General features: G+C 38.8%; 1 protein-coding gene across 1 annotated transcript in view; it reads right to left on the reverse strand.

Moving 5' to 3' along the window:
• The window catches only part of LOC113525375 (receptor tyrosine-protein kinase erbB-4), a 366,993-nt gene that overhangs the window by 190,271 nt on the left and 163,062 nt on the right, over positions 1–13,660 (reverse strand). Inside the window, 1 exon segment of the mRNA XM_026911874.3 lies at positions 5,434–5,585. Within this exon segment, the coding sequence (XP_026767675.2) occupies positions 5,434–5,585 (152 nt within the window).

A 13,660-nucleotide genomic window follows, 5' to 3' on the forward strand; every position in this document is an offset into this window, starting at 1 on the left:
GAGTCACGTTTTGCACCAACGGCTGGCGGACCGTCGAGGTCTTTTGTTTTGTCTTGAGGCTGCCGGTTATAGCAGGTTAATTGAACACGCTAATTGAGAACACGGGAAGCCAAACAGCAGGGAAAGAGGCCAGAGTGCTGTGTGTATTTTTGGTAAGATTATTAGTATTTTTAAAAGACATTAATAAAACACTTCCCTGAGGCTCTGGTGCTGTTTAGGGAAAACTTCACCTTGAGGAGGAAAAGAAGGAGAAGGCGAGGCTAGAAGGCGAGATCTCTCCACCTGTTCTCCGGCTGTCTCCCGGGTGATGGAAACTGCCGCTTTATTTTTAAAGATAGCCCGAGATTGATGGCTGCCTCCCAAAAAGCCAGAGCAGCTCTGGTGTTAAATGGAGTCCATCTTCCTGACTGCCTCTGGGGCTGATGAATTAAACCATCCATATGATTAAGATCTGTAATTCAGCCCTCACAGCATCTCTATATTTCTCGTTCTGGGTATTTTTGCTCAGGCCCAGTAGGCTGGGATAGGCAGGATTTTTTTTCCTTTTTCTTTTCCTTCAATCTAAGATCATGCTGGTCACTCTATCTCTTTTTCGGAGTATATTTTTTTCCATGTGTGCGAGCGTGATCCACAGCCCACTTCAAGTGACCCACAGCTCCACAGCCGTACTCAGTCTTCCATTCTAGCGTAATGCGCATTAGCCGTGCTGCCGAGACTCAAGCCTGCTCTGCTTCTGCAGTAGTTAATGAGCTGATGTGTGGTTAATTAGTTGCCATCATCTGCAGGCGGAAACTGTAAATATTTCCATTATCGTCTCATCATCATTAGGCAGACAATTAGAGAAGAGCCTGGAGTGAGGAAAGATAAGACATATGTAACACATTCTGGCATTCTGGGTCAGAAGTTGCAATGGTCTGTTTGCATAAACACCAGATTTTTATTTATTTATTTTTTTTTTAACAGTTCTCTTGGTTACATATTGACAAGATAACTCTGTGGTACAAATTTCAAAATGCAATATGTTTATTCAGATCTGTTTTGCGAACTGGAGTCGAAATGGATGCTTTCACCAAAGCAAGTCTGCACTTTCTGCATTTTCTTGCGTACAGCTCACCTTGCTAACAACATTTCTAATATGAGTGATTAATTAAAATATCATTAGAATGAAATGGGAGGAGTTTGCGTGAGGACTCCAATAACCACAATTGGTACCTTTGTGTGTAATCAGATCTTATGTGCGAGTTCCTTAAATATATGATATCATATATAACACTGATTACTGAACGTAGCCATCACAATAAATATGCAGCTCTTTTGTGTATTTATTAAATTAAACCAAATACGGTGAATACAAGCGTAGCTGGCATGCCCCCATATCACCATGTCCTCATGCAACACTGAAAAAAAAAGGAATATGTCGTTGGTCAGATTTAAGAGAAAATATTATGTACATAAAAATACTAATTTCTCATCAAAACATGATTTCACTGCTTATACTTAATTTAACCAAGTTTCTAATTACTAGATTGAATAATGTAGAGTGAGCGTGATAATTTAACATGGTATTAATGTAAACCAATTACACTGCTAAATTTTGTGAAGATGTTGGCTCTGACAGGAAAGATAACTATGATATTAAATTAACATAATTAAAACGTGTGATAGAACAGCACGGCAGTAACATAGCAGTAACACTGAAGAATACCAACAACCTGGGTTCAAACCTCAATTCGGGTGACAGTTTGAATCGTGTTGGATGTACGAAAACAAATCGTGTACATGTGACTCAATTCAATCACGTGGAACCGATGTACGCATTTGAGTTAATGTCAATTCAATGAGCTTTTTTTCAGAAATGAGTATAGTATTAAAGTAAGTTGCTGCAGTTGAAAATACTGAATATACTAAATAACTGAAAATACATGATCAAATCATGCTGGCTGTATGAAAACAAACTGTGTTAAAGCAACTCAATTCATTCACGTGGAAACAATGTATGCATTTGAATTAAATAAACTTTTTTCCAGTGCATGTAGCAATGCAGAGCTTCCTTTTGCTTTCTGTTACTTAACAAGGTTATATCTACTCACATAACAGGGACTTGCATAACACATTCCTTTCAGGATAGATGTTAAAATTCATTTGCTTGTTTTTAAAGCTTTTAATGGCGTAGCACCTGTGCAGCTCACTGAATGTCGTTTTATCTATGCCTCAACACGTGACCTGACCTGAGATCTGCAAATGTCAGCCTTCTAGAAATCCCCTCTGTAAAATCCTGACAAAATTGGAAAGGCTGCCTTTGGTTACTGTGCTTCAAATAATCAACATTTAATTGCAGGTACATCCTCTGCTTGGTATTCATAGAATCCTTTTAATCGTATTCCATTATTCTAAACTCCTCTGACTTACTTTATTATTATTTCTTTTACTTTTATTTATTTTATTCAAACACTTACACTGATCAGCCATAACATTAAAACCACCTGCCTAATATTATGTTGGTCCCCCTTGTGCCAATCTACAGCTCTGACCCAACGACCCATCATCACAACTCCACAAGACCTCTGAAGCTCTACTGTGGTATCTGGCACCAAGACGTTAGCAGCAGATCCTTTAAGTCCTGTAAGTTGCGAGGTGGGGCCTCCATGGTTCGGACTTGTCTGTCCAGCACATTTCACAGATGCTCGATCGGATTGAGATCTGAGGAATTTGCCACGTCAATACTTTGAACTCTTTGTCATGTTTCTCAAACCATTCCTGAACAATTTTTGTAGTGTGGCAGGACGCATTATCCTGCTGAAAGAGGCCACTGCCATTAGAGAATACCGTTGCCATGAAGGGGTGTACTTGGTCTGCAACAATGTTTAGGTAGGTGGTACGTGTCAAAGTAACATTCACATGAATGCCAGGACTCAAGGTTTCCCAGCAGAACATTGCCCAGAGCATCACACTGCCTCCGCCAGCTTGCCTTCTTCCCATAGTGCATGATCTAAAAGAAAATGTGATGACCAGGCCACCTTCCACCATCGCTCCAGGGGTCAGCATGGAGTTTTATGTATATATGTATATATATATATATATATATATATATATATATATATATATATATATATATAAAATTTTCATTATAATTTTCATTCATCTACATTTGTGTTTCATTTATCTACATTTGTGTACTTCTGTCCTGATGCTTATATTTGCGCTTACTTTTCCACTTCTGTTCTATCCTGCGCGTTCTATTACACTGCTTTTTATAATTTGTTTCTGAAATCTTTTTTTAAAATCTTATTTTAGCTCTGACCTGAGCTCTGTGAATGTCAGCCTTTTAGAAATCTCCGCTGACAAAGTAGACAGGACTCGCTTCAAAACTGTGGAACTCATTAAACTGACATTTAATTGAAAATACTTCCTCTGGTTTATTAATTATACTTGTATTTTTCTATTTTATTTCATTACTCAAATATTTTTTTCTAATTAATAGTAATATTTGATTATTAATAATTTCAATTTTTACTACTTGATTGTACAGCACTTTGAGCTACCACATGTCTGAAACGTGCTCTATAAGGAATGTTCATTATTATTATTATTATTATTACATAGCAAATGTTCAGTATCTAGTGAAAGAAGAAATTATGTGAAATGTTTTGACTTTGCATGTGCAAGATCATGTTCCATTGAAAATATCGGAACAATTTTGCATGATGCAATTTGCATGAAAATCCACCAATGCTTATAATTTCCATGACAACCAACAAAATCCCACTCGCTTGTTAGGATTTATACAGTCTGCTTGGTGCTACGTGCTTGATTCCAGTCAGCGCAGTTCTGTTGATTAGCGAACACATTCGGTGTGTCGGCGTTGGGAACCAGGGCTCTGTTTTGGAAACTGTGAGTGCTACAGTTTATAAAGTACCAGTCCGACCCTCAGTTCCCATCTACTGACCTCAGCTTTGTGTGCAGCACTGCGGGAGTAACCAGACTCGAGCCAAGATCGAGACTGTTAGCAACTCAGCTACAATTACTGCCCGGCAGGGCTTCACTGTATCCCCTATCCTCTCTAATCAATCGAAGTTAGTCAGTGTGGACGGAGTCTGAATCAGTCAACCAGGGACTGGGGGTGAAAGGCAGGTCAGCAGGGGTTGCCAGCCATGTCTATACGTACACCACACACCGAGACGTTTTCCCTTTTTTTATTGCTTCACGTCAGCATTTCTGGAAGAAAAGCATGCTGACCTTTCTCCAGTGCCCCATTACTGCTCGGTGTGATTTCCCCTCACTCTGACATGAGCTGACATGAGAGAGAAGGAAGGAGGCAATCAGGAGACTGACAAGGTCAAATGCCACATTACCCCATTTGCACTTTGATTCTCTCTTTTGTTCCTGCCTTGGATCATCCTGTTCACCTCCTGTTCACCTCCGTTCTAAATAAGCATGTAACCGAATACGAATACATTATTTGGAAGGAACAGACAATGGGATCTAAACAGATGCAAATACAGACATGAATAGAAGGTGAAGGTGTACTATTTTTCCTTCTTCTTTTTTGTCTGTCATTAGTGGTTAGTGGTTAGCTCCAGCAGCTTGAACTAAACACTGCCTTACTGAGCTCCAAAATAAAACCAAATTCAAACTTCTACCATATTTGTATATAAAATGGACCAAAATTCACAAAATATATATATATATTTTTTTCTGTCACTGCATGAGCCCACACAGCACGCAGGGAAGCATATCTCTGCTGGGCTCGTCAAAATATCAGTCAGTTAAAAAGTATTATTTTTAAATAAAATCTTCCCAATTCATATAGACGTTTTAATGACATGGTGCTTAAAGGACTCAATATTTACTCGCAGCAACACTGCGGCCCAGCTTCGTTGTACATTCTAGCAGAGTGCCAAGCAAATTTTTCTGGAATGTAACAAACGCAAAAACATATAATCTTATAATCTGATAAAATACTATTAGATAGCTATTGCTGCCAACTATAATCAATAATTCTTTGATTTTGTTGTTTTGAAAGATTTATTTATTTCCATTTATAAGATCATTAGCTGGCTTACTCAGTCACATTAAACAGAAATCTTGCCAGGTTGTCTGTTAGAGACCAGTTATCAACTCGAGTGATGTAGCTGAGCTTGAGGAACTGAGTTGAATAAGGTTATGTTCTTAGGTCATGCCTATAGTTCCAAATGTATATACTGATACAGATAGTAGCATTGTGTTACTCTCAATATGTCTTGGAGCAGTGGAATATTTCTCCCTGCCTCTGTGAGTAATTTTACCTCGTCATTCTTAGTGACAGGCACCTCAGAAGACCTTTTAAAAATGGCTTTTCAAATATCAGACTCTGGAACGTGACACAGCATTTGGCATTTCAACCTTGCACTATGAGTCTACAGATACCAGGATGAGCAGCGGTTCATTTCCTACCCTGAGAAATGACAGGTCCCGGCTACGGTCGATGCTGGTGATCTCCAGGTTGCCCATCACCACCTCGCAGTTCTCATAGTACTTGCGCAGGGTCCGGTACTGCTGCTCTAGATCCGATAGGGTACTCAGTTTGTTTTCTGTGCCCGTGCACACTGCAGAGAGAGAGAGAGAGAGAGAGAGAGAGAGAAAGGGAGACAGAGAGATTACAATCTGAAACAAATTTAAGCAATTTACGACAATTTAGGGTATTTTACACGAAGTTGCCGGTTTAGATAGAATTAGATAGACTCTTCCCGTACCTAATGAACTCAGTGTGTAGAAGAGTGCACACAAACAACAATCTAAACAATGTCACACACTTGTGAATTGGTAACAATTTGCCGACTCAAGACGTTTGGAAAGATATGAGGTTTAAGATTAAAATTATAGGTAATGTTCATATAGAAATAGCATTTCTCATGAGCGCACCTTAACTCCCTGTAAATTGTGATACTTCAATGATATCAAAATCGAAAGAGGGACTGCTAAAGTTCTGCTGAACTTCATGTAAGAAAATGAGATATACTATACCACAATGGTGTTGAATGCTTGATTCTGATTGGTCAGAAGGTCTTGATTAATTTTCTATCACAGCAGCTCTGACAGTAGTGCAGCTGCAAATCACATATTCATATTAATACACTAGTTCTAATATGTTATCCTTTCTGTAGTTTTTAGTAATGTATTTGTGTATATTTGTTGGCATGGTGAGGTTTCCAGTAAGGAGACGTTTATTTAACATTTTTGGAAGGAGTCTCCAGTGTTAGCGCTTTGTAACAGTCAGAGGTTACGCTGTAATTTATTTGCATCACAGGAATGTCTTCAAGATGGAGGACTGGATGGTTTCTAACATGACAAGCTGTATTTTTTGTCTTATTAAGTTCAAGAGAGAAAAAAAAGACCGGCTGGTGAAGGAAGGAATGTTTACAGCTGCTATAATGTAAGTGATAAAAATACTAAATAATAAATGTAATTGACAAATTGCTGCAGTATAAGTGGAATAAAAGACTTTGGGACATGCTGTTTTTGGAAAATAATCAATCATGCTGTCTTTATTTATTTTTCCATAACAGCATATCCCCAAGACTTACACACTTATAGATTATCATTGATTCAAAGTCTCTTGAATGAAACTGTTATCAGTGGGAGTAGTCATGCAAATAAAGGGTAAAGGATGTCATTTATGGAACTTGGAAGAGGTGCGGATTGGAAAGAAAGTTGGATACACTACACATACATCGCATATATTTTATCTAAAGTTTCTTACAAACTAGGCAGAATCCAGTCCAAGCATATAGCTGAACAGTCAAATTGCCAACACTGACTGTTGTGTAGGCTGACAATGTGACAAGCCATCCAGTCACTAGCCACTTGACCACCGCTCTACCATCTTTCAGCTATTGATTGTGACATAGAGCATAACGCGTTTTTCTTCCTCTACTGATCAAATGACTGTTGGCTAGCCAGCTAAAATTGATATGTGAGCAGTGGGAGACGTTGATGAAAAGTAAAAACTGGCGACTCTCCCAGTTGAATATGGATGGTTGGCAAGCGCGCCCTGGTTGAATATTTTACAGCTGGGTTCATCCTACAGGTTCATCCTATCAAACCTGACAAGTAATTAAACACGGCTACTTCCACCCATCATGCAGTTTTGAGCACTCAAAGACATCTGCCATCTGCAGCATCAGCTGGCGCTGCCCGGCAGGCTCCGACAGCACAGGAGAATAAACCCCACACTCTCACGCTCCACCGAGCTGCTGTCACAACAGCCTGCGGCGTCTGAGAGAGAGGAGGGGAGTGAGAGAGAGAGAGAGAGAGAGAGAGAGAGAGAGAGCGAGCCAAAATCAGGCTCACTGTAAATTAGACAATGGCACCGAAAGCTCACACTGGCTACAAATCCATGTAGTCAGACTTGCGTAAGAGTGTTTACATTCACGATTCAAGAAATACACCAATATACCAGTCACGTTACCCGGCAATCCCTAAGCAGCCATTCTCTACTCAGTAAGAAGGACTCCATGGTATGATTTGACCCCACCCATCTACATCATTGGCGTTATGACACACACTTGATGATGGGAGCGGCAGCAAGGCGTCAGCACTGAGCGATCCCCTCCTAAAGCAGTGACAGGTTTTCTATCATCAAGTGTCTTCCAAGCATATAATCAGCTATCTTTTTTAGCACTTTGAACAATTGCTGCTGTTTGTTTCTGTCACATGTCAATATCTCAGTTTCTCTGTACTCCAAGCTATCTTTAGCTGCATATTACTAACACATAAAAAGCAAGGATTTCACACTTAACCTATTTTAACCTTTGGCTGATGTGATTTTCGGCTTAATTTTGTTGTCATGCCGTCAAAGAATTCTTTGGGTCTTTGGAGTTGAGATTGGCGGTATCACGATGCAAAACTCTCGAGATAGCTACAAATATGGTTAGCCATATACAAAACGTAAACAAATCATGGTAACAGAAAAAAATTCTTCATTCTTCACGCCAACTCACTTTGAAAAACGTTTGTGTTCATGTGAGCCTGTTTTCTGTATTGCATTGATGTAAACAAAACGTAATAATTTTCTTTAATCTCATGTCTATTGTTCAAGGATCTTCATCGTACAATCTGACCTAGAGAACACACATTATCGTACAGTCTGTTACACGATGCAGCCAAGATTTTATTGGGATCCCGTACAGTGTGACAAGTAAAAATCTTAAAAGACCACTGAATTTGCACAGTCTCAACCCAGAAGTAAACACTATACAACAAGACTCAACAACACTCAAGCAATCTCTCTCTCTCTCTGAGACTCTCACAACCTCTTATATATCCAAGCCTCTGTATATTTTTTCTTTTCACAACCTTTGATGAAGACAGCTCCAAGCTCCAAAACTCATATTGCCCCTCACCATGTCAGGTCATTGTTCCTTCTTCCTGGTTTTTATTAAAAAAAAAAGAAAGAATACTAATAATAACACAACTCTCATCTTCAAGGTAGCCATCTCTTTGGAAACAAATAAGACCTTGTTCAAATAATACCGAGCCCTTTTTTCATTGTGACATACATGGGGTGGGGGGTGGGGGGTGGGGGACATGGAGGAAACATGAAGAAATTGAGAAATGAAAGGAACCGTGTACAGGTCAGCTGTTGGCCTCTGAGTTTTCAATAAGTGTTAGCATGCATTAGAGGGAGGGAGGTACTATAAAGTTCGGTTACTGGTAATAAACAGTTATTGCACCCTCGAGGCTTTAGTGCTGTTATTACGCAGGAACTGTGGGATTGAGGCTCATGGGGAGGGGAGGAGAGGTGGTGTTGGTGGTGGTGGTGGTGGTGGTGAGGGAGGGAGGTCTTAATATTAGCACAGCTGACAATTCAAACACTGCAATAAAATCCTCATGTGTGAGAGATGCCAACCTTGAACATCCAACAGACAAATCACACAGGTTAACTATGCAATACTTAAGGTTAGGGTAAGGGGCGGGGCTAGCAGTCAGAACTTTTCTTTGAAGACTTCATGAAATTTTATGAAATTTCCAAATTACCAGCTATTAACTCTAGAAGCATAATAATCCAATATTGATACTCCCATTATTTACCATCGAATCGCGAAGTCTTGCCCTCTTTACAATTGCAGTTCTGAGATTATATGTATAGCCTGTGTTTTCTGATTTCTCTGATTTCTGATACTTCTGTATTGTTTACCAATACAGTACAGACTACTGATTGTTTGTCCATTAGGTTTTGACCCTTTTGATCTGCATTTATATTTAATATTTACTCATTTGGCATTGACTGCTTTTATACATACGATTATGTCCTATGTTTATCCAAAATAAACTGCATCTTCTTCCTTCTTTCTGCTTTTTGATGCTCAACCTTAGTTAAGAATTAACACTTAGCAAGTCTAAATGAATGTATCTAGAATCACATGTTTTAGAGGACTGGGTGGAGCTAAATAAATAAATACATAAATGGATGGCAGTTTGAAGCTACCTTTGAATGAAAACAGAAATATGATTTTAAATGCATTTAAGATATACTGTAAATAAGGAATAAAACACATAAAAGGTGCTGTTATAGGAAAATAATCAATGGCTTCTCCATCACTGAGACTTTTTCCGGACGTTTTACTGTTGTCTTTCTGGGTGAAAACAGTGAGTGCACGCTCACTCATGCCACAGAGTGGCTAGTGTCACTGTGATTGACAGGAGAGAGCGTATGCCCCTCCCACTCTAAAGAGCATGGCCAGTTTTGGAGGCTCCAGGAGGGCCATGGATAGCTGTGGTACCATCGAACTCGCAATCTCCCGACAACAGTGTGAACACTTTTCTGTTGCACCATGTGGAAGCCACATTTTTTTAAAAAAATCTGTTTATTGTTTGGCTTAAATTATGTGGCATATTCATCATACAAGTTCCTGTGTAAGTTACTGCTATGGAAATGATAATGTATTAGAATGAGAGCATTAATATAAATATAAACCTGTTATTTAGCTGCACTACTGGCAGAGCTGCTGTGATAGAAAGTTCTGACCAATCAGAACTGAGAATTCAAAAGCAACTTGGTATAAATAAGATATATTTCCTATTATACATGGTGGACCCTCCTGGACCTATTTAAACATCAACTACGGAGGTTCTGGCTGGAACTAGCTGGTCTCAGAATCCTCAAGAACCTTCCCGGTTTTCCGAAGCCAAATATTCTGGTATATTGTACATGTTTCTATCTGTACTGACACACACCAGCTGCCACTCTTCTTCTGTTGATTATCCATGCTGTTTAAAGTACGACTCTTTTTTTGTAGGTAGTAGATACAGTGGACAAGCCGACTTGGAAATCCAAGATGCAGCCTTGAGCACTCAGTTCAAGTGGTACACTAGGTAATTATTCAGAGTCATGTCTCTATTTTTGAGCACCACTGCTTAATCTGCTTCCAGACTAAACAGGATGAAAGCTCCGTCTCCTCAGTGAATCTCCACACACTGCACCAGGCACGGAGATGTCAGCATGGCACCAATGGCTTTATTTCCACTGCTTTATTCCCCTACTCATTGTCTGTGGTTTGGGCTCCTTTTTTTTTTTTGTTTTGGTTATCATCCCAGACAAGATGGATTGAGGCAATGAATCATAAATCTGATTTTTTTTATCATTATTATTATTATTATGTTTAATTAATGAGAAGATTATAAGCCTCGGGTTTATAAAAAAATAATCATAAGGGGTGGTACAAAAGGATATGCGTGTGCTTGCATGAGTATGTGCTTGGATGAGACAAAGAAGAGCTTTCGATACACAGCAGGTGGTAGAGACATTAATCACCTCATTAAGGGATAAGAGATATTCTTTTGCTGAAATCCCACAGGATCCAGTGTCGCAGTCATTACAGAGACCTCAAAAGAAACTCTGGATTAAGTAAAGACACAAAATAAAGCCAGCAGTTTTTGTTTAGCAATCTGATCAACAGGTAGAGCAACGACGTAACTTCAAAAATTGCATCAACATTTACACAGAGAAAGTTTGTCATATTCATAGTCAAGATACACACATGATATTTTCAGACGTGAAAGGTGTTCAGATTACTAAAATTACCTACGTCTACACTTTTTTTTTTCCACTAGCCTCTAGACCACCACAACTTTAAACACAAACACTTGCCTTTAAGACTGAAAAAATCAGGGGATAGAAAATGCCAAGTGTAGATCCAGATCTTTTTTTAATTTTATTTTCTGTCAAATGTAATATGATGTTACATAAAAGCACGAGACAATATAAAAATTGAAAAAGACTAATGCAATGATAAATGAATAAGAAGATAGCACACGTTGCAATGATAACATTAATCACTGCAAATTTGGTTTGACTTAACACACCCAATTTCTACACCTATTATTCTGCAGCTTATAAAATAGCACTTGATGCAGCACATGATATTATTTTGTGTTTTGTATTTTGATATAATCATGCACAAACAGTTAATTGTGTGCGCAATTTAATGAACACACAAGATACTAAATCGGCATGTAGACTTTTTTTTTTTATCACGCTTTTAACTTGCTATTTTGATTAGTCTAATTAACAAAATAATGCCAATGTTTCTGTTAATGTGATTTCCCCTTCTGTAAAGAAAATGTAACCATGGTTTGAAAGATAAGCTGACCAAACACTTTTCTGGTCCTCGAGATAAGCAATGATGATCTGATTAATGTCTATTTTGAGAAAAATACATTCCATAGTATTTTTGAGTATCTTTACAGCCCAAAACACACATTTCATACTGATTACATCAAATCGTCAGACAGTAGCTATGGACTTTATACTCCTCCTCACTCGAGCCTATTATACAAATGAACTGTAATTCAACAATGGATTTCAGATGCCATATCCCCATAACGTTCCTAGGCACATAGCCTACCTCATGCCTAACTCACATACTTGCTGAAATGTGAATAGTACCTGAAGTACTGTATATAATACAATTCTTGAAATATGACAGTGTTTCTGCATTATGGTAAATTTCACATTTTCTAATGAGGATCTTTTTTCATTTTTATTCTGAGAAGAGTGCCTAGGATCACATATGGAGAAAAAAAAAGGTGGCTGATTTGATTTCACAGTTAGCTGTGACTGGTTTAATCAAGGAAATCACTCTCTTCTACCTCTCCCTTTCATGCAAACACACCACTCGGACGGACATTATCCCATCATCAGGGCGCTTCTCTCAGTGTGCATTTGTCAGGGGTGATGTAAGTACCTCGGCTGCTGTGGATGCTAGCGCGGAAAAAAGGTATTCCTTCTGTGGCAAGACAGTGACAGACAACCCTAAGATCATGACTTGACTAGAGGGCAAGATAGCCAATACTCCACCACACAATCCTCTGGGAACCAGCTGAGTCTGCCCTGTGCTCCATTTGAGAAGAAAAAAGTTTGAGAGGAAAAGAAGGAAAGTGAAAGAGTGAGAGTGAGAAGCCTGGAAAGCTTATTCACCTTGACATGGTAGGAGAGCACACTGGTCCCACTTCTAATCTAAAGATAATGGCAAAGCCATTTCTCTCGCCCTCTGCCAGGAAGTGTGGCCACACACACACACACACATACACACACACACACACACGCACACATGCTCTGAGGTTATAAACAAGCATGTTCTCAGAAACCGAGGCTTGTCAAAGGGTGTTACACTTTTTGCTCTTTTTTTCAAGTTTGATTTTCATGCTTTCCAACAAGAGAATAAAAACTAAGAAAGTTGCACTCATCCACAGATATGAGACAAGAAACAGAACTTAATTCCAAAAAAAAAAACAACATTAAAGTGTTTATCAGTACTGGCACAAACACGGACGGCATTATCTAATTCAATCACTTTTTTTTTTTTTTTCTATAAATACACCCAGTGCAATTGATCAATCAAGCAACACATTCTTCTATTAGGAAATTCAATACATAGCACACTGCACAAAATAGTTTCATCAACGATGCGCGCTAGTTTATTGAACGCAGATAAAATCACGCGTGGATCTTACTCGTTTGCCGGACCTGCAGTGATGATAGGAAAGGTCATGCCAATACCTAGTGACTCACAAATTAAATAAAGTCGCAAATGTCACTTCTTCAAGTAAACACTGTCGGTATTTCTGCTAGGGAATGACCAGTGTAGGATGTCAAATAGATTAAACTGTTGGGAAATGCTAAACGAGTATTTATGATGTTTGTTTTATAGGTACTCAGATTTAGCCAATATTTTTGCATACGGAAAAGTTAATGAAGCTATCCGGTAATGTGCTAAGGTACTAAGAGTACCTGATTGTATGCTCTCTAAAGCATTTTCAATGTTTCAATGTCCTTTAGCTAATATTTTCCCAAGTTCCTTGGTGAAAGAGGTCCTAATTTACCATCAGCCAAGGGTTTTAAGTCAGTAATCATGCCATGTTTAGCACGCACCACGAATAGCATGCATGTAAACAGAAAAGCTGTGCATGCCATTAGCCAGCTCTTTTGCTCAAACCACACGAAACCTCCACTTCTGTCCCATTGTGTAATTAGTAAATTGGACAATATGCACTTAGATCATTTATTTCTAGTATCTCCTCCAAACAAGAAAGAAAGAAAGAAAGAAATATGGGTAAGTAATCCACCTCGTTCACATTCATTTCACCTGTGAGTGTATGTCTCAATCACTGCTGATGATGT

This window comes from Pangasianodon hypophthalmus, chromosome 5, assembly GCF_027358585.1.
Source record: "Pangasianodon hypophthalmus isolate fPanHyp1 chromosome 5, fPanHyp1.pri, whole genome shotgun sequence".
Taxonomy (NCBI): domain Eukaryota; kingdom Metazoa; phylum Chordata; class Actinopteri; order Siluriformes; family Pangasiidae; genus Pangasianodon; species Pangasianodon hypophthalmus.